At 39.5% G+C, this 20,943-nt stretch overlaps 1 protein-coding gene across 2 annotated transcripts; it reads left to right on the top strand.

Annotated features, from left to right (window-relative positions):
- The first annotated feature begins 219 nt into the window (after positions 1–219).
- Positions 220–20,772, top strand: kctd5b (potassium channel tetramerization domain containing 5b). Of its 2 annotated transcripts, XM_076887359.1 has the most exons (7): positions 220–631; positions 9,905–10,013; positions 10,694–10,785; positions 10,885–10,980; positions 11,218–11,322; positions 13,716–13,841; positions 16,704–20,772. In XM_076887359.1, the coding sequence occupies exons 1-7, from the start codon at positions 308–310 to the stop codon at positions 16,731–16,733; spliced, it is 882 nt and encodes a 293-aa protein (XP_076743474.1). In that variant the 5' UTR covers positions 220–307; the 3' UTR covers positions 16,734–20,772. The 2 variants fall into 2 exon arrangements, with proteins under 2 accessions (XP_076743474.1, XP_004562512.1); XM_004562455.6 differs by lacking the exon at positions 11,218–11,322 and having other exon boundaries at positions 238–631.
- The last annotated feature ends 171 nt before the right edge of the window (positions 20,773–20,943 follow it).

The following is a 20,943-nucleotide window of genomic DNA, read 5'->3' as shown; positions in this document are numbered from 1 at the left end:
ACTTTAACGCGCTTTAGTGCTAACTTGACAAGCTTGTGTAAATACTTTAAGTATTCAGTGACAACCATAGGAGTACACGAAATCTAAGATTTATTTTTTCCACCTCAGTTCCAAAGATGTGCATTTTCACTCACAATGATATTTACAGGCTCTCCGTATCAAGAGATTTTGTTCTCCATGCTGACGCGTCAGAGATCAAGCCGGGGAGGGCCTCTTTTCTCTGGAATAATTTATGCAAGTGTCTGTTAGTGCTGGTGGAGTGGGTTAGTAGGAGTGGCTGAACTGAGGAGCTGGCAGTTTGCTTTGCATGAATCGCGGACTCGAAGTTTGTGGCTGCACCTCCGATATTTCCTGTGAGCCGCACAGCCAGAGCCGTGCCGAGCCGAGGGCGGAGGAGGCGAGGAGAGGAATGGCAGAGAACAGCTCCGAGACAAGCGGCTCCGTTCACCGGAGATGTTTGGGCCATTCTTCGGCGGAGCGAAACGTTTCAGCTGGGGTCGGGGCTTCAAAATGGATTCGACTAAATGTCGGGGGAACCTATTTTTTAACTACGAGACAGACGCTGTGTCGAGACCCAAAATCATTTCTGTACAGACTGAGCCAAGCTGACCCCGAGCTCGACTCTGACAAGGTAAATGCTAAGCTAGCCGAGCTAGCACTCTAGTTAAGAGCAGTTTCCAAACTTTAAGTTATTTTCTACTGAATATGCTTATATTTACTAGCGTCATTAGGATGATTAATTACAGCATATATCATCTTGTTTATTCGGATCTGCGGCATTGTGAAAATCAGTGTTTATCTAGGTTCTTGGTGTTAACTCAAATTTTTGTGGCTCGCTAGCATTAGCCAGCTAAGCTAGCTAGATTCCGACAGTCAACCCATGACATACGATCTTGCTGCTAGCTTGCGTGTATCTCTTTGTTGTGTCATTTAGCACAATAAGTTATCAGATAAAGCGGTTACACCGCTATGCTGTTGAAGGTGTGGGACACTGCAGTGGGTTTTTTTCTTTTTTAAATACATAGGCTTCGCAGTGAATCTAATAAGTCGCCACAGTAGTTGGAAACTTTTCCCCATATGAGGCCGTTGCATTGCGCTGCACTCAGCGAGGTGTCAGATGTCAAACAGTAACAGTTTACAGCAAGCTTCTTATTTCCTAGTCAGTTTTCAGTACTGAAAACAAATGCTTTTATTGTGGTTGTATATAAATTAGTGTAACTACAGGAGTAAGTTTTAAGTTTGATTGGCTGTAGTCTAATGTTCATATAATATTCGAAATTTATTTTAATGATATATTGACGTGCTTTGAATGTCCCATTTCTGTCTGTGTCCCATTTCTAGCCTTTCAGTGATTGTAAAACTACTGTTGTATTTTTTTTCTTTTCTTTTTCCTCTCCGTCTCTTGAGGTTTATCTGCTTCACAGCTTTGTTTGCTCTGCAGTAGTCTGCTTCTGTACACTTGGTGAAGCTCCCCTAATTAGTACATAAGTCATTGTCAGGTGGGGTGCAGTGCTGCTGACAACTGGGATGAAGTCACTTATCTCCCTGAATGACCCCAGTGCTCCAGAAGGCGGCTGTCGGTCCATCTGCCCACTTATAACAGTAGTGCATGTGTGTTTAAAGGCTCCCCAGCACTGTCAACCACAATGTATTACTGTCCACATACATAGTGTATTGTGCTCTATTTTACAGCTCCATTGTTCACTGTTTTCATCCACTGGAACACTTTTAGCTTTGCCCCTGCCCCCCTTTATGCTAAGACGAGACAATGGCTCATCTCGTATTTTCATGCAAATATCTTAATCTCTGAATAATCAGCTTGCTTTTTTGGTCTCTATCCTTCATGAGCAACAAATCAGTCTGTCTCAAGCCCTTGTCTTAAGTGTGTATCGCACTCTTGAGCCATCTCTGGACCTCACTCCTTGCAGACTATCTAGTTTAAGGTAACTCCCACTGCAGGGCAGATTATACCTAGGTATTACTTCACTTGGCACCGCCAACTAATTTACAAGTGACCCAGAAAAGGGGTGTGTGGCTATATCTATCTATCTATCTATCTATCTATCTATCTATCTATCTATCTATCTATCTATCTAGATATAGAGATATATAGAGATATATAGATATATATAGATATAGCTCTGCAAAGCGACAGAGCAGTGAAGAGCTCTGTTTTTGGACGAATGCAGTGTTGTTTCTCCCAGCCAAGGAAATGAGTGGTTCAGTTCTCAGTCACGCAGGCTGACGTGCTTCAGCAGGACTCTTGAGGAGAACTGCATTATTCATGTTGTTGACTGTAGCTTGTTTTGCACAGCGGGGTGGACCAGGGAGAAAGTGAAGGAAGTACTGTCATGTGTACAGCCACAACAGCTGACAATCACGCATTTCTAAATCTTGTTTTATGTAATTTTAGTCCTAGCTGTCATGCTGGAGTGATGTAGATATTAGGTTGTTTGATTTGCTGCTCAGTCATGAGCGGGCATGTAAAAATTGTCCAGTCAACAAGCTGAGTGATGCACTTTAGTGGGCAACTGTCTCACTGGCAAACTTCTTTTAATCTGCTCTGAACCTCTTGAGTAAGGGCCCAGCTTTGAGTACCACATCAATTTTTCAAGCCACCCATCACAAAGGATTCTTGTTCTTTCAGTGTCTTATTCTTTTCATATTCATATCCATTTGCAGCCTTAAGAAATTCTCCCTGCAGCATGTGAGAGAGAAAAATATGGCTGGATTCAGGTTGTGTATCATGCCTGAGCACACTGTGGGAGACGATGTAAATATTTAACGGCGAGATATCGTCTGCTCCCGCACTGTCTTCTTGCAGTAAGTGCTCAGCAGGAAGCTGCAGAGTGCTATTGACAATTTCAGGTGTGACTCCAGTCGGATTTCATCGCCTTCACTGAAGTAATGCACGTAATCCGGGAACTCGCCATTACTTTTTGCATTGTACTGCAGAGGGTTTAAAGATTCTGTAACAAAATCGGTCAGCATGGTCAGTTTTTCACTTCTTCTTCAGTTATGATGCACCTTTCATGGTTGTCTATTCGGGAGGGGGGGGGAAAAGTCCACGTCGCAGTGATTTCCTAGTTTTCCTAGCGTGCCCTGGACCAGCAAAGCTTTTAGTGGCCTAAAAGGAGCTTTTCATTTAATGCCAGAAGCACTCCTCAGTCATAAGTTGGTTCTGCCTTTCAGATTTGAAGATGGTAAAAAGGTGTGAAATTTCTCCTATGCTTAGCAAAGGGTTATTACTCGTGTTCAGATTATCAGCATCAAATAATGTGAAATATGAGATGGTTTCGCATAATATAGCCGTGATGCGAAGCGTGTATTATTTAAAAGACGAAGGCCTATTTGACTATGCCATTACTGCTTGTACTCCAGAGGGATTCCTGACTCTTACTTTACAAGGATCAGACTTCCACTTGGCTAAGTAGCTATGGTCATGTGACTTGGGTATCTGCTGCAACATATTTGAGCTCTGTTTCTGCCAGGCGTTTGTACTCTAATTCAGGCAGAGATGTCTTTACATTCCCTCAGAATTGCCTGACCACCTGCGCTGCTTCTACCTGTCCAACATGTATTCTTGGAATCTGTGACAGCCCATAGAACAGTATAGTAAAATTTATCCACTCATTATTTGGAAAAAAAAAATTAAATCACACAGAGCTGAAGCAACCTATGGTGATTTATATGGAGGGGGGGGGAGTCTTGCTTTTTTTACCCCAAGCTCCAGGGTCTATTCAAAAAAACAAAACATAAAAACAGCCTAAATGTCATTTTTAATTTTTTAAATCCATCAGAGCAAATTAACACTGGTGGCAAAATAAGGCAGCATCATAGTAACGACCCTGTCTAACAAAATCAGACTTGGTCCTTTTATTCATGACTCTTTTGTTTTTAACTTTGCAACAGTTCATTAGGAAAAAATTGTCGTCTGGCCAGTGGGGGCCCTGCAATACACATGAACACATTATTACTATGAGTGTTTACATTTGTGCTTTTTAAGGTGATCAGATCAATGGATGTGGCGCCTGCACACTGTTTGCAGCTCTATTTATTTATTTTTATGTCTGCAATATAAAGTGGCTCAGGTGAAGGTGGAAATTGCTTCCCCCCCCCCCCCCCCCCCCCCCGTATGTGTTTGTTCGTTCCTGTTCACTAGCATAAGTCTGTATGAAATTTACCGCTATGTATAATATGCGCTGCTGTTCCTGAAGTGATGATGCAGTGTTTTCACGCACACCTAATTTTTTTTCTCAGAAGCAAACGTGCAGCGACTTGCAATTTTTATTTATTTATTTTTTTTCAGTTGAATGAAGGATTGATTTTCAGTGTTAATGTGTCTGCAGAAAACCTTATTTGGCATCATGTGTACGAAGGGTTGGGTCACTGTGGTATTTCCTGTTGAAGGATATGTACTGTGTGTAGAAAGAATGATAAGGTTCATACAATACACTTCCCTCTTCTGTGAAGCCCGCCCTTCTAATTGACTTTTGTTTACCTAAATGTTTACTTGTCTGAGGTCATTGTCAGACCAAAAATAATAATGAAAAAAAAAAGTATGCGGTTTCAATATTTCTTAAATGTGGTTTAATTGGTTCCTTATTGGTCTTGCATTTTCATTTAATTGAAGAAACATCAAGAATGTATAATTGAGGTTTGACTTTTTCATTCTGCAATTTCAGCGTCTTTTTCAACTTTCTTCTTGATTTCTCATTTCTGCCCGTCTGCTGTGCATCCTAGCAGCAGCCGTCCTCTGTTTCACTCACTGTCCACACCCCTTTGTTTGTTGCCCAGTGCTCCCCAGCCTGGGCCCCCGGAGACAGTCTTTTGTTTTTAATTAAAAACACGCTCCTCTTTGTGCACACAGGCTCATATCAGAACCCCCTTAACCATACGAAGCGGGTCACTGTGACCACCTCCAATCTCCCCATAAATGTATGCATACCCACAGGGCCAACCCCACCGAGCTCAGGGGTTTCATGCGGCCTCATAGTGGAGCTTACAAATATGCAGCAAGTTTACAGAAGTGTATGCTCGTGCCCTCGTGTTTCAGGAGTATGCAATTTTTCAGTTAAAGCTGCTGATAACTTTTGGTATGTGTGTCAACACCAGGCTTATTTGTATAGTGCATACAACATAATGTTGACTTTCATAGTAGGTGAGCACAGGTGTTACTAATAACACAAACAATAGCCATGTTTTTCAAGTCACTCAATGAGCCAATTTACACAATACCAGGAACCCTGAAACCAAATCAGCTAAATGGAACCAAGCCATCTTTTTGTTTATTGGGTAATGTGATGATGATCTGAGGAATGGGGGGTGGGCTGGGGGATGCTGCACACATGTAGTTTCATAATGCTTTTCAGCTCTCTTCAGTTCAGTTGTACCATACACGTGAACGTTCACAAAAACAACCTGCTGTGGGTGTTGGTGGTGGTATGACACACACCGTAACTTTTGGACTATTTTTTTTGTTTTGTTTTTTTTATATAACCCTTTTTTGCAAGTGTCCTGGCTGTGGTAGGCAGCAGTGAATCTCCCTCTTCACCCATTTTCTACACAGTTCTCCAAAATTCTTGTTGAGATGTGTTGTCATAGAGTCACTGCAGTCAAAGTGAAACTAATGTTGAATATACCTCATCTCAGTGCCGACATGTTGACCAGTCAAACACAGGTGTAATCACTGAAATGGTAGTTGACCGTAAGTGTTGCAGTTGTCTTCTTTCAGCTCCTCCCTTTAGCGGTTGTCACAGCGGATCATCTACCTCCATCTAACCCTTCTCTGTCACACCAACCATCATTTAAAGTCTCCACTATGTTCTGTGCACTCCTACCTTCACTCTTAATCCCTTCAAACGTGCATCCCCCCCCTCTCCTCCTCCTCTGTCTTCAGCAAGCGGTAGCACACTTTCTGCTGGTACGCAGCTGGTCAAAGCACCGGTCACTGTGTTAAACCAGTAGTTTTTCCAACTACAAAAAGTCAAAGTAGTTACTGTGACATAATGACCCCACAGGTGTGGTTCAAAAAGCAAGAATAGTTGTTTTGTTGCTTGCAAAGATCTGACATGAAAAATTGCATGATTGTGGATGGGAAAGAAAAAGGAAAAAACAGCTCAGTTAAATCATAAATGTTGAAACACTTTTGTGGCTCTAACAAAGGTGCGTCCACACAGGAAACAGTTCACTCATCGTTCACTGCTTGAAAGCTAACGATGAGTCGCTAACGGACATTCCGGTCTTTTTTTAGGACCTGCCAGCTTCATGTCACCAATAATTTTTTTTCTTGTTTTTCTTTTAGTCACTGCTGTAGCCACTTGAAGTCGCTAAATATCTTTGATGTTCTTTGGTCTCTGGTCACTGCATTTCTGTAAAACACTTCCTGTATAGATGCAGCTTATACTTATGGTATTGCGAATGTGTCACATTCGAATGCAGGTGATATAGCCTCAATATTATGTCACAATAGAAGGGAGGGGGGGGGGAAACTGAAGACATTTGCAGACGGCAACATTTAGAAGTGTAAGTAAATGTAGGGTATTTTCCATCCTTCATCTCCAGTCAGCTGCTGTCATTGATGACAGCTTCCTAATTTAAATTAAGGTGGCAGCAGCATTATCATGTAACATTGTTGGACACATTATATCCAGTGGCAGCATACATCAAATATAAGCACAAAATGAGCCTCTAAATTTTAACTACAAGCATAAAAGAATTGCCTAAAATATCGTTTAATGGTCAATGTCAATGGTAACTTTATTGTCCCTAATGGGAAATTGAGTTGCAGTATGTCCGTACAAACAAACAAACAAGTTTATTTTTTCGTTTAGTAGTAACTAAAGTATTTTAACTCTTCGGGAGCTGCACAATAAAACTGAACAATGTTTTCTACCTGGGAATTTGTATCATGGGTTTGTGCATCACCACCTGCTAGCATCTCCTCTATCATAGCCTGATTTATACTAAACGGTGTGTCTTTTGCCTCAAGTTTGTTTTTTCTGCCTTCAGCATGAACAGTTTTCATGCACGTTTTGCAGAGTGTTCTGCTTTATAGGATGATATACTAAATCATGCTTGAAGGCTGACATGGCAGCTCTTGCGGTTCTCTGACATACCCAGGCTTTTCTTGTTGTTGCGTGCACTGGTGAGCATAAATACATGGCATTGCTATAACAATGACATAGTGATGTTTTTATATCCCCTAAAACTTTATACCAGTATTATTGGGAACAATGTGATATGAAACTGGGCTAATTTTCCTATGAAGAGCCTACAGAGAGAGGTTTTCAACCAATGAAAACATGCTCCTTTGCATTCCTGCAAAATCCGAACGTTGGTCAATGTGGGTTATACTGTGCTTTCATCCATCCATCCATCTTCTTCCACTTCATCCAGGGCCAGGTCGCGGGGGCAGCAGCCTAAGCAGAGAAGCCCAGACCTCCCTCTCCCCAGCCACCACCTCCAGCTTATCTGGGGGAACACCAAGGCGTTCCCAGGCCAGCCGAGAGATATAATCTCTCCAGCGTGTCCTGGGCCTGCCCCGGGGCCTCCTCCTAACCGTGGGACATGCCCGGAACACCGCGCCCAGGAGGCATCCTTGTCAGATGCCCGAACCACCTCAGCTGGCTCCTTTATATGTGGAGGAGCAGCGGCTCTACTCTGAGCCCCTCCCGGATGGATTAGCTTCTCACCCTATCTCTAAGGGAGAGGCCAGCTCATTTCCGCCGCTTGTATCCGCGATCTCGTTCTTTCGGTCACTACCCACAGCTCGTGGCCATATGTGAGGGTAGGGACGTAGATCGACCCGTAAATTGAGAGCTTCGCTTTTACACTCAGCTCCCTCTTCACCACGACGGACCGGTGCAGCGTCTGCACCACTGCGGCCGCAGCACCAATCCATCTGTCAATCTCCAGCTCCCTTCTCCCATCACTCGCGAACAAGACCTCGAGATACTGTGCTTTCATTGAGTGCTAATTGGTGAGTGGGTCACAACAGGAAAGGAGTTCACCAGAAATGAAAGAAGTGAGAAGAAAACGGTGGGGAAATCAAAAGATAATTTTAATGAAAAGATAAAAAAAATTTTAAGTATGAAAGTTACAAAGAGTGGCTGCTGGGTTTTGTTGTTGTTGTTGTTGTGTGTTTTTTGTTTTGTTTTTTTAAACACTTGGTTTCACTGGAGCTTTGTGTATGTCTATAACTTTGCTCTTCTCCACGGTTTGGCTCACAAACCGGTTGTACTACATATTTTTGTCACTGTCCCCATCTGACAACCAACTCGCTGCCTCTGGTAGGCGGTCGTCTGTAGCTACCCACGCACCCACACGCTGAACCATAGTTTCCCCTTTTAAATTTAACAGTGAACCATTGTAGTAAAAGGTTTTCTTGGCAAATTGGGGGTGTTTGCATGTAGTTTAGACAAAGACTGACATTATACTTTCCTGTCATTTCTGACTGATCTTAAACTGCGTTTCAAGCTTGAGTGATGCACAACTTAAAAGAACAGGTTGAAGGTGTTTTTATCACTTTTTTTCCTTTTGCAGAATAGCAATGATAATCTGAAGGAGAAAGTGGAAAAACATATGTTTTTTTTGTTGTCGTTGTTATTTCTATGAAACTCCAATGAAGATCTGCAGTGGGACATTTGTGCAACTGAATAGATAGATGGAGCTTAAGCTTCACTATGAAAGCCAAACCATCGCGTACAGAGTTATGTGGATGGCTGTGATGAGTTGCGTCCTCCATAAAGGCGTACCTCTATACGTGCTTAATCAGTGACTGTGGACTTGTAAGAATCTGACACGGAGCACTGAGACCAGAATAGAGCTCCACTGGGCTGTGGTGGAGTATTTTTTGCCATGGAAAAGGGGTCATCCAGCCAAGAGGGCTTAAAGATTCATTACAAAAGAAACTGCACTGGGACATTTTCTCATTATTGAAAATATTAATGGGTTACAAAATGAATTCCTCTCTGCACGATGAACTATCTCTGATTCATGTAGTGTCCTGAAATTTATGACTTATTGCCGGTGTGTTCTTGGGCAAATAATGTCAGAAGCAGCATAAACCAGTAATTTGCTAGGATTGTCCCCTGAAGACACATGAGCAACTGTGTCTCAGAAGCGTTTGAAGATGAGCTCAAAATATGCTCAAGGCCTTTCCTCTGTGCTGAGTATTTCATTGAATGTTACAGCACATTTTACTCACTAAATATGGCATTGTATTGAACAGCTTGTAGATTCAGTCTGGCTATTGGACAGCTGTACAGACTGTCTTTTATATTATGTGTGAGGCCAACTGTGTAACGGCCCAGACTAGGCTAATTTCTGGTTTTAAGCCAAGGTGCTTTCTCCTGGTCCCTGTGGTGGGTTAGCCCTGCTGTTCCAAATCTTTTTCTGTTCTGCTCTAATTGTTTTAGCCGCTTCTTCCCTCATGAGACGAAGACAGTCTAATCACAGAAATAGGGGAATACCCAGTGGTTGTGAAGGAATCGGGATCAAACCCAAGGCCTGTGGGAATAGCACAGTGATATCCCAGAGTGCTTGTATGTGTGGCTCTGTGTGTGCATGTCTTCTCAACCAATGTGGCGATTGTAAACGCAGGAGTGTTTACAATCTCATCCCATGAGTTTTGTTCACTGATGTGCAGTGGGTGTTGTTTGTGCTCAGATTATGTTTCACTTGAAAGTACACACTGGCTCATGAAAAACAAAAAATCCTTTCAATGGACAAATGTCATTTAATGAAGTTGTGTCATATCTATGGGAGAGTTTTTAAATATATTAAAACAATCCTAAATTTACCTAAAATGCTTGTTTGGATTTTTAAAAAAATACAAAACAATGATTGCAGTTTCTGTTTTTTCTAATAACTGTACCTTTTTGTCTCTTTGATTTTTTTGCAGGATGAAACTGGTGCCTATCTCATAGACAGAGACCCCACGTACTTCGGGCCAGTGCTTAACTACTTAAGGCATGGCAAACTGGTGCTCAACAGGGACTTGGCAGAGGAAGGTAATGTCTCTGTGGAACATGAAGGAATGCTTCAATTTAATCAAACTCGTGCCAAATATTTTAAACAATAGTGATGATCATTACGCAAAGCACCCCATGGGAATTACTATATGTAAGGCTAATTTTGGGATAATAATTCCCTTAGAAAGTGATTACAGTGGTGCACTTTTGCCCCTCTTGTAAAAACCCAAACTCACTCAATGTTCAGCACATGAAGATGACCCAAAGAGAGCATTTGGATAACAAGATTTATAAGGTTTCAATTAGTAAACTTGCAAAAGCTTCATTAGTCGTTGCCTGTTTGTCTCCCAAATATTTGTTTTTGCATTGCAGCACTCACTAGGTGTAGCTGATCGCAAATAAATATTTTGTGCTATGCTGAAAACCTTGTGATTGCTTTAGATAATGGCACACTGCCTCGACTGCTCCTAGTTTGGAAGATGCTGACTTGTCTGCAAACACTGGCAAACTTGTCGCCAAGCAGTTGTGAAGCTTGGAAAAAGTAAAGTGGAAACTGAATATTTGCTGTCAAAGTAAAAGTTGCACTTTTTGAGATGTGCTGGTTGTAGAGCTAAGGCACAAACATTTTCCTTTGCTGGTTTGCTTCAAAGGATGCTTTGGAGTGTTTGTTGTCCAGTAGAATGTCTGTCTGAGATCCTTTGCCTTATTTCTTGTTTTAGGAGTTTTAGAAGAAGCCGAATTCTACAACATCACATCATTAATAAAGCTCATCAAGGACAAGATCAGGGAACGCGATTGCAAAACATCACAGGTACATGGATTTATGTGACGTTTCAATGGATTTCTCAATAATTGTAATGCCCGCCTTTTTAAAAAAATGAATACATTATGTGCTCATCCTTGCTCTCAGGTTCCAGTAAAGCATGTTTACCGGGTGCTGCAGTGCCAGGAGGAGGAGCTCACTCAAATGGTGTCCACCATGTCTGACGGCTGGAAGTTTGAACAGGTAAATCTCCCACAGTGTCCCAGCGACAATCGTCCTTCCATGTGCTTCACCCACCCCGCTATGCTCACGTTGACCCAGAAAGGGCAATTGTCCACATTGGAAATGGTTTAAAAATATATAAATAAATAAATGATTAAAAAAAAAGAAAAGAAAAAAGCCAAACAGCAAATCACATCTTTCTCAATGTCCGCATACATGATCCGGGCATCCCTTCTGTGCTCTGATTGGTTGTTGCAGCTTGTCAGTATAGGTTACGGGCGGGCCCACCAGTCAGAGTTTCTGCTGATTGTGTCAAGGGAGGTGAAGGGAGAGGAGTCTGCTTTGCCAAACAACAGCGGAGAGGTGTGTCCCACGAATCTCTGTCCACGGGCTGGTCACTGCATGATCCCCATGTTGTCCGTACACACCCCGTTGGCCATTGTTTGTCCCAAGTAGACACGTAGCCATCGGTTAATTTTTCAGTTGATAATTTTCCGTTTTCATGTATACTGCTTGCTCACCAGTGAGGCTAAGAGACCCTGACACCTTTTTGTTTTTTGTCCTTTTTTGTCTTGTCTTGTTTTGTTTAGTTTTGCTTTACTTTAGTTTTTGTCGTTCTGTATTCAGTATGTCAGCAGCTTTATCTGTTTTGCTTTGATGTAGTCACTTTTGGAGGAACTGAGGGAGGTGGGCGCTGGAATCTAGTACTGGTTGTTTAGAAGTGCAGTGTTGCTTTTATCTGCCGTTTAGGTAATCTTCTTTGTAACTGATTTTGTCGAGCATTACAAGGGAATCCAGATGGAATATTGAAATTTTTTATTTTTTTCTTCAAAGAGAAACCGCATGTTTGGGTGTTTGGAGTCCGTGTAATGTGTGACTGAATCTCTCTGCAATGTGGGATCATTGGCTCTCCCATCAGAGCTGAAAACCCACTAATCTCCTTATACCTGTCAGATGGGGAAACTCCAAAAAAACAAACACTCCCAATGCAAAGCTTAAAGCTCCACCATCAGACGAGGAGAGTCTTCTAGGACACGCTCCAATTATATAAATCTAATTTGTTGTTTAACTGATGGTTCACTGAGCTGTGTGCCAAGTGGAATCCAAGATAACTAGTTGAGATTATTTGAGGGGTGCTTTGTTTTTTTTGCTGTGTTAATGTTGGCGAGCTCGCTAACAACAACAAGTCTGTGGCAGCAGGGCTAATGAGGCGATGCATGTCTGAACATGCACACCTGGGTACAGACTGTATACATGCAGCCTGCAGTACACACTCTTAATGTTCAACAGCAAAAGCGGATGAACACGAAATCAAATCCAGAAGTAGCCGTTTCTTCTTTTTGTTGTTTATTTTATTTTTTATGTATTTGGTTTTTTTTTTAAATCTCACTTGGTCATTCCTTTATTTGTCCCCTTGTGTCCTTTTGGTTTTTGTTTAGACTGATGTGACTGGGAAAGAGCAGAAATTATTGCCATGTTTTTTAAGACTGCTGTAGAAAGGTTTTATTTGTAGGCTCTTTTGCTTAAACCAAGGTGCTGTGGTTTCGTTGAGGTTTTCATTTGGTTCAAATTGTACTGGCCTACTTCAACTATCAAGTGTTGAGTAAGCCCTTGAGACAAAACAAGACCAAAAAACAAACCATTAAAGTGAACCCATTATGTTTGCTTATACCCTCCCTTTAAGCCAGCTTTCTTCTGATTGGCTGCCTCTCACAAACTGAAGGTTTTGATGGGGTTCGGTTAAGCCTGATATGACCCTTTTAACAATGTTGCCTTTGCTTGAGCCTTTGTAGTTGAAGCTTGATATGTTTATTAAGATGGAAGTAAAAGAAAAGCATAATAGGTCTGCTTTAATGAGAGTACAGCCCAACAACAGCAACAGTGTGACGATTGCAGCATTAGTGAAAACTCCAAACATTTGCCATTCGCATTATAGAAACGCTCAATGGGGAAAGGGTCAAATCTTGTGTCAAAGAGCTTTAAAATGGATCTGAATTGTTGGATGGAAGTGAGTCTGCGGTTTTCTCTTTGTAGGAGATGCTAAGCCTGGTCCTGTCAGTCCACCATTCCCCAGTGATTTTTATTTTAAATTTATTTATTCATTTTTTCACCCTCAATCAGCATGTTGCTTCCTGTGATCCGTCCCTTGCACTCGTATTCTGTCAGTAACTATCTGCTGTTCATCCTTTTCTTTGTTTTTTTTTTAATTTCTACAGTCTTAATTTGTGAACCACAGATTATATTTTCTTTAGTTTCCTTTGAGCTTTCCCATGTTTTATGTTGAAATCAGTGCTGGCATGTCTGCGGGTCCTGAGATCACGAATTCTTTTTAAATATTTTTTTATAACAACTCTCAGATTTTCAGTGTAGCCTTTTTCAAAATGGCTAGCTTTAACATTTGAAATGGCACACCCTGTTGCCCTCAGTGCACCATATAATTGTGCAGCTTTGCCATATTGAGATTAAATCTGACCACGGATCTGTTGTGTCACTCCCAAGCCTGTCCTACATTGCTGTCTACCTAGTAAAGGCGCTAAATGTGATGTAACTAACTCCGGGTTAGGCTTTAGGGTTTTACTAAGAACTGAGGCAGCTTAAATTTAAGGACTCTCTGTGCTCCCTGTTTGGTTTTCCACCTGTTTTACATTAGTATAAGGTATCCCTCCTTGTGTTTTCCCACCACGAGTAACCCAGATTTTTGCCTTTTATCAGTCTAATTCTAATTCTTCGTCTTTGCTCTGCTCTCATCTCTCTAGCTCGTCAGCATCGGCTCCTCCTACAACTACGGAAACGAAGACCAAGCTGAGTTCCTGTGTGTAGTCTCCAAGGAGTTGCACAATCAATCATACGGGACAAACAGTGAGCCCAGTGAGAAGGCTAAGGTAAGTGCGTGAAAGGACTTGTTATGAGTCCATAGCAAACATCGGTGAAAGATGGCCTGTGCTGGATGCATGTACATTCCTCCAGGGAGCTGAGAGCACATCTACTACTTTCTTGATGAAAACTCCCTGTAAAGGAATGCATTGTGCTGCTTTTTTTTTTATTTTGTTGACTAACCAGAAAATTGACGAACAGAAAAACCACAAGCAACCGTAGAAAAAGAACTAATAATGGAAAAATATTACAGAGAGTAATTATTTCAGTTGAGGCATAAGCAGAACTTTGTCTTCACATCACGTAGACAAACTAAATTTAACCTGCTGTTGAAATTTCTGTTAAATTTGACCTGAAGTCTGAACTGTGTAATCCAGCTCTGGGCATTAAGATGGCACAGGTTTGTGCTGCTACTGGCAAAGTGTCTTTTAAATTTTCTTTTTTTATTATTATTATTATTTTTAATTGGGGTAATAGTGGCCCACTCCTTAGAGGAAGCAGCACATGAAGACTAATATTGTTACGCCTGTATTTATGGTTTTATTTTCCTGATTATTAAAGAGATTAGAGGCTGTCAGAGCATATTTGAAGCAAATGTAGACTGTAGAGATTTTACTGTGCTCTATTCATTTAGTCTCTCCAGGGGCATCCTATCCAAATCAAGATCTTATTACTGGTTTTATATTCTGTTCATTATTTCTCAGTCCATTTTGTTATGTAGCTATTTTTTTGTTTGGGACATAATATCTAGATTTAACATCCAAAACAAGGGAACTGACCTTGGTTGGGAAGGTGTCCTTGGATTATGTTTTTGTGTCACTCTGACGCACTTCACATTGTTGATTTAATGATAATCCCCTTTGATCCGTTGTTAGTTTTACTTTTCACCTTGTTCTCCTTTTTCACCTTCATTCATTTTCATTTCTTTTACAACATGCCTTTCTTGTCTTCTTCTGTGCTGTCTGCATGCTGCATGTTGCTCAGAGCGAGGACGAAGAGACGGATTATGAAATGAATGACTCTGATTAGGGTTGAGCACTTATGACTCACTGGTGAGCGCTCAACTGCTCGTAGTCCTTCCCAGCACACCTCCTTAGTTTTTCCTTCCTCCCTTTTTCCAAGATGCCTTTTTAACGCTCCTCAAAATGTTTCACATTTGTTTTCAAAGACGGCGAGAGCTGAGCTCTTATAAGAGACAAAAGTCCAATGATAGAATCAAGGTTACAAATCAGCTTTGGACATTGGAGTCTGCAGGCCAAAGCTGGATCAAAAGCCTCACTGCTCCTGCTGAGGCAGGAGACTTTATTGCAGGTGAAGCTCTCTTTGAAACAAATGGAGCTCTTCCCATCTGGTTTCAGACCCCTGTAATTATTGACATGCTCACAGCATTGGTTAATGCTGAATCATCAACTGCTGCATTTTGACTCATTCTCCCTGAGAATGACATTGAAAGAGATGGGTGGGCTGGTGTGCACCCTCTGCCCTTTCTTTGTCATAAATAGCTGTAGGTTACAATGGTTTTATTTGTTTTTAAGTCAGACCACTCGTGTGTCTGTGCTATGCTGGTTTTTAATAATTAAAGGTGGGAATTTCGATATTACTGGCACATTTTTATGCATCAAAAGAAAAGTAAAAATCACATTTCACAAGGAAATAATTCCAGTAATGATTTGTCCTTGCAAAATATATTTTCTTCCCAAAATACTTAAGAAATGAAACCAGTTGAACAGCAGGTATTTTCTTCTTAATGTGCCTCACATTGAATTACATAAATTTTAACTCAGGAGAAATGACTCAAAGGTTTGATCTGTCCTCTGAAATTAGGAGGGAAAAAGTTCCCACCTGCCTGTCAAAATCAGCACTTTTTTTAAACTTTAATATATTTTAAAAAGGATGTACATTTTTTTTTTAACCTTTTTTAAAATTTTGTAAAATGTTAAAAAAAATACAGTTCAAAATATGTAAAAGAAGGTTGACGTTTTACACTTTTTAATTTCCTGTATTTTCACAGTATTTTTGAGCCCTCGTAACCGTTCTAATACAGCTCAGTCGATAGCCGCGTGAAATCAGAGCTGAAACACATTTAAGCTCTTAAAAAACTTGAAAAATCAACTTCACTCCCACTCATGGTGTCACAGTTTCAAGCCAAAATCTCATTTTTGCTCAGCATTAGTTTTTCTCTGACCAACTTTGGGCATCAATATCACAGGATATTACTGCATCAACAGTAAATGAGGTACCCTCGATGTTTAGTCCATTTTCTCAAAATTCACTGAAGGAAATGTCAGAGATTCTTCGTTTTAAAAACACGGGTGTTTACATGTGTTCTTTAGGTCTTGAAGAAATCCTTAAAATCCTCAAAGTATGAGCATGTGTCACAGATCACAAATCTCTTAGGGTCTCTGAAAAGTCTCACAGTATGAAAGGAAAACTGTGGCTTCATTCGATACAGTGACATTATTCTACAGAAGCCCAAAGTCTTTCTGAGGCCGACCCTATCATTTACAATTAACATTTTGAGCAACTGCTGCTTTTCTAGTGTTGTGGGGTTGTTACATTAACAGAAAAAGGGGGGAAATAGGGGGATGGAAGTGGTTAATGTCAAAAAAATTTAAAACCAGAATGAGTGAGAAGACTTGAAAGTAGAAGATAAAGACTCTTTACTACTTTTACTCGTGCAAGCGTTTCCTTTTTCTTTGCACCCTAATCGGTGTGTTTGTTTCAACCATCTTGTGCTTTAAGTGTGACAGACACTGTGACATTAATAAAGAGGTAGATCGGTGCTGGGGGACACTAAAAGTGACTGAACTGCTGCAGATTGTGTAGTGTTGAGCATTTTTGCTGATTATCTAATGTTTCTGTCTTTGCAGATTCTTCAGGAAAGGGGTTCCCGGATGTGAGAAGGACTCAGTATTATGAGCTCCAGGTGTTATGATGCAAACATATCATCTATGTGGAAGAACGTGTGGCACAATGGAGATTTAAAGTGGGGTGTGCATTTATTTTGTTTTCCCTCCAATTTCTTTCTTTTTTTTTTTTTTTTTAAGTTTTTTGATGTAAATAAGTCTGTTTACTGACAATTTGTGCCTGTACATTTAAACTGGACCTTTTTATTAAATTAGCGGCAAGTTTTTTTTTGTTTCTAACTGAAAGTAAAGAATTGTAATCTACAAATGTTTTATGCTATAACAAATGGCCGCCATCATATAAGGCCAACGATTCACTCAGGGTCATCTGTTGAGTTAATTCTTATATCCTCCAACTCAAGGGTCTGGTAAGGGATCAGTATGGTCTTTATAACTCCGAGTATCAAACACAAAAATCATTGTTTCAGAGATTTTAAAGAAGGGAATTGTTGTATTTGCTCAACGGCTGTGAGTCAGGCTAATAACATAAAATTGAGCCCAAAAGCAAACTGGTTAAAAATGTTTACCCAAAGACTTCAGTTTCACTGAGATTTGTGATCATGAGGACCTCAAATGCACTTTTTTTTTTCTTTTAAATTTCCCAGTAGTAATTTAAAAAAAAAAAAAAAAAAAAAAAAGGAATGATCACCTTAGAGTACAAGAAATCTTGACTGTAGATAAGGGGGCATTAGGTAATCAGAGGTAGGAAATGACCTATAATAAACATGTTGCAAAGCAATATACTTTATAAAAATATATACTTCAGGTAAAAGTATACTACTAGTGTACTGTAGCTTCCATCTTTAGTAACCCAGTTAGATTGAGGTGCTTTTTTTTTTTTTTTTTTTTTTTTTTTTTTTTTTTTTGTGCTGTTAGGTCAAATTGACTCTTTGCTTGAAAGTCAACTATTCATATTTGAACTCTGACCCTCTACTGCTTTTAGTTTATATAGTTTGCTTTTCTAGGGAGTTTAAAATAATCCAAATATTCCCATGAATTTAATAGAACTATATGTAGCGTGAGTCTGACAGATATATCTGCATTTATGACAACTAATACCTGAAAATTAAAGAAGAGACCAGAGAAGCACCCTTCAGCCATGTTAGCAGTTTTGATGTTGCATACTTTGTCCACCAGAGGGCACTGCAACTTCGCTGGAGGCAACATAGCTGCAACCAGCTGATTTGAGCGTAAGAGTGATTGCATAAGTTTCATGGATCTGAAAGGGGAAACAAATTGTCTGATTAATTGAAATGTTGATATATTTTTTTGATTTAGTTTTTTTAACTATTGGTCGGGCTCTAGATGCTAGTTGCCTTCTGGTTCTCACAGTGCCCAAAAACTTTTTTTTTTCCTTTTTTTTTTTTCCTTTTTTTTTTTTTTTTTTTTAATCATTGCTCCAAAAAATCCACTGAAATTGTGAGCAGGTTTAGAAATCATGTGGCTAGTTGACATTATGGGTGAGCAGAGGCAAACACAGTTGTTTACGTCCTGTCACAGCCTTACATGATGGATAGGCACACACTTCCTCCAGCTGGCGGATGTAGTTCAGTCAAAGAAAATAGTTCCTGCAAAAAACATGGTTTGTGTAATTTTTAAAAAAAAAAAGTTTTAAATTTTTTAATACCCGAGTCGCATTAACGCTGACTTCTATTTCTGAGTACCACGTCATGAGTTCCATTTAGTTATAATTATATTCAAGAGGTTGCAGACTTGATGTATCTCAGACTGTGGAACAGTTTTGGATGTATCATTTGATTTTTAAGCTGAACTGTCCCCCTTTTTTTGTTTTTATTTATTTATTTTTTATTTAAGTTATTATACATTCAGGAAGTCCTCTTGCCTTTTTAAAGATTAAGAGTGATTACAGTTGCTCTGTTTTCTGTTAATGTGGACCTGTAGTAATATAAAGACTTTGAAAGGCTCTTAAGCGTAAGTTTGCATTAATTAGAATTTTCTTAGAAATGTCTGAAGTTTTAAACTATTTGAGACCTCATGTTCATAAATCTAAAGTTAACTGGTAAAGTCCTCAGGACAATGGTGACTCCCCCTTCCCCGCTGTTGTCTGAGTTATCCTTAGATCGTTTATTTCATATGTTTGAGGGAACATCGTTTGAGATCGTTTTTTAAGGGTTGTTTTTTTTTTGGTTTTTTTTTTTTTTTTTGGTTTTGGGTTTTGTTTCATTTTTTTGTTTTGGGTTTGTTTGTTTTTTTGAGGGGAAGTATTTGCGGCGTTTGGGGACTGGAACTGTTCGAAGGCAGCGGTGAAGGACTTTGTTCATATCAAGATTTTGTTTTCATGTAAATAATCCAAATTCAATATTAATATTTAACTCTTAGGAAAACTGCACGTTTTGTACACTGTATAGAAAACACAGCTTCAGGTGGAAGTTGTTTATACTGGATCTTTAAAAAAACAAAACAAAAAAAACGAGAAAACCTTGGCTTCTGTTTTTTGCATCGTTTGTACAGGACTAGAGATTTCGGAGTTGGGGTTTAAAAAAAACTAAACAAGGAAAAAAAAGATACTCTGTAAGGCGTCTTTCACTGACAACATGCCTGGAACATGTTTTGATAACCAATAACAAAGCTATACTTGGCTGGCTATGAAGTTGACTGTTACGTTTCAGAAAAACAAAAACAAAAATGTATTTTTTTTTTTCTTGCAGTGTGATAAGATTTCTTAGCTGTTATTTTTATTTTTAATTGTGTAGATTTTCATACACAGCATTACAAGCACTACAGTGGGAAACACTGTGCACACTGCTTACAGCCTGTAATGCTGGTAATGTAAATACTGCCTTTTAGAACACTTTTTTTTTTTTTTTAAATAGAAAGTTGTTTTCAGGTTTTGATGTGTGGTTTTGATAGGTTGGATATTTCATTCACATGTTATCATTTAGTGTTGCCTTTTTTTCCCCTCTTCTCCCAGTGACCAAAATCCAATGTCTTATGTGTATTGAACACATCGATCTTAGTGTCAGGGATGAGTAACTTTTCTTAATGCTGGCACACTTTGTACATATAGACTTGTTAACGACACACAAACCTCCATTTACTCACACGTATACACTCGACTTAAGACCGTTTTTATATTGTCGGGAGGAAACGAGTATGGATGCATGTTTTTAAATATAGAAATATATACACACACACACACACACACACACACACACACACACACACACACACACACAAGGGCTTTTAAAGTGCAAAATTTGAGATCTGCAAAGAGGTTCAATCAGAGTAGACTGGATTTCCTGCCAGAGCTAGGCTATGTTTACATTTGCTATAGTATTCTGAAGCCTTCCGATTATTTACCGTCTTGCACTCCCTCACACACCTACTTGTGTGACCGCACCAATGGCAACTAGCACTCCCCATAAGCTAATATTCACTCTGACATGCTGACAAATGTTGAGATACTCCATCCATTTTTAACAGCCAGTGCTTGAGCGTTGCAGACAATCTTGCTTTCGCCCCCTTTCTTCTTAAATTTGATGAAATGTATCTGCGTAGGCTAAGAGCTAAGGTTTATACAAGTCTCTTTTGAGACCTTTTTTTTTTTAGTGTTTTTGTGTTTGATTTGCTTGGTTTGGTTGTAATCTCATTTAAAATGCTCTGTTCAGAAGTGTTCAACGGCCCCTCTACTTGAGCAGCTACATTACATTGAATGCCCTTCAGACAGGTTGTCTGGTTTAGAATCTGGGATAATCTTTTATGTGATGGACAAACTTATCAAATGTGTAGCCTGATCCTTTTAAGTGCCCAGTTTGTTTTGCATTCAAGTCATAAACCACAAATCACTGTAATGCATGACTGATGATGATGATCACACTTGTAATCAGAGGGAATGAATGTGTCATTTTTCCTCGATCTTAACAGTTACATTAATAAGGTTCTCATATCACTACATAGATCACTTCTATATGATCTTATGCAATGTTAAAAATATACAAACTGAGTATGACGGTTAAGGGGATAGATCTATATGGTCTTGCATAGGGTAAACCCAATAAAATGTTGTCATTCATATCTGTCTTTTTTTATTATTTATCTTCTGGCTCTTCGAAGTTACTATAATTTAAAGGAAAAAATAAAAAGAAGAAAAAAAAAAAATAAATAAAAAAAAAATATATATATATATATATATATATATATATATATATATATATATATATATATATATATATATATATATATA

Source organism: Maylandia zebra, linkage group LG8, assembly GCF_041146795.1.
Source record: "Maylandia zebra isolate NMK-2024a linkage group LG8, Mzebra_GT3a, whole genome shotgun sequence".
Taxonomy (NCBI): Eukaryota; Metazoa; Chordata; class Actinopteri; order Cichliformes; family Cichlidae; genus Maylandia; species Maylandia zebra.
Note: the sequence above shows the minus strand (reverse complement) of the source record. Positions and strands in the feature narration are given on the sequence as shown.

Bases quoted from the DNA above. Each gene is read 5' to 3' on its own strand.
- kctd5b (XM_076887359.1), top strand. From the start codon at position 308: ATGAATCGCGGACTCGAAGTTTGTGGCTGCACCTCCGATATTTCCTGT. The intron at 10,981-11,217 runs GTAAATCTCCCA...TGGTTGTTGCAG, and splicing joins ACGGCTGGAAGTTTGAACAG to CTTGTCAGTATAGGTTACGG. The intron at 11,323-13,715 runs GTGTGTCCCACG...TCATCTCTCTAG, and splicing joins TGCCAAACAACAGCGGAGAG to CTCGTCAGCATCGGCTCCTC.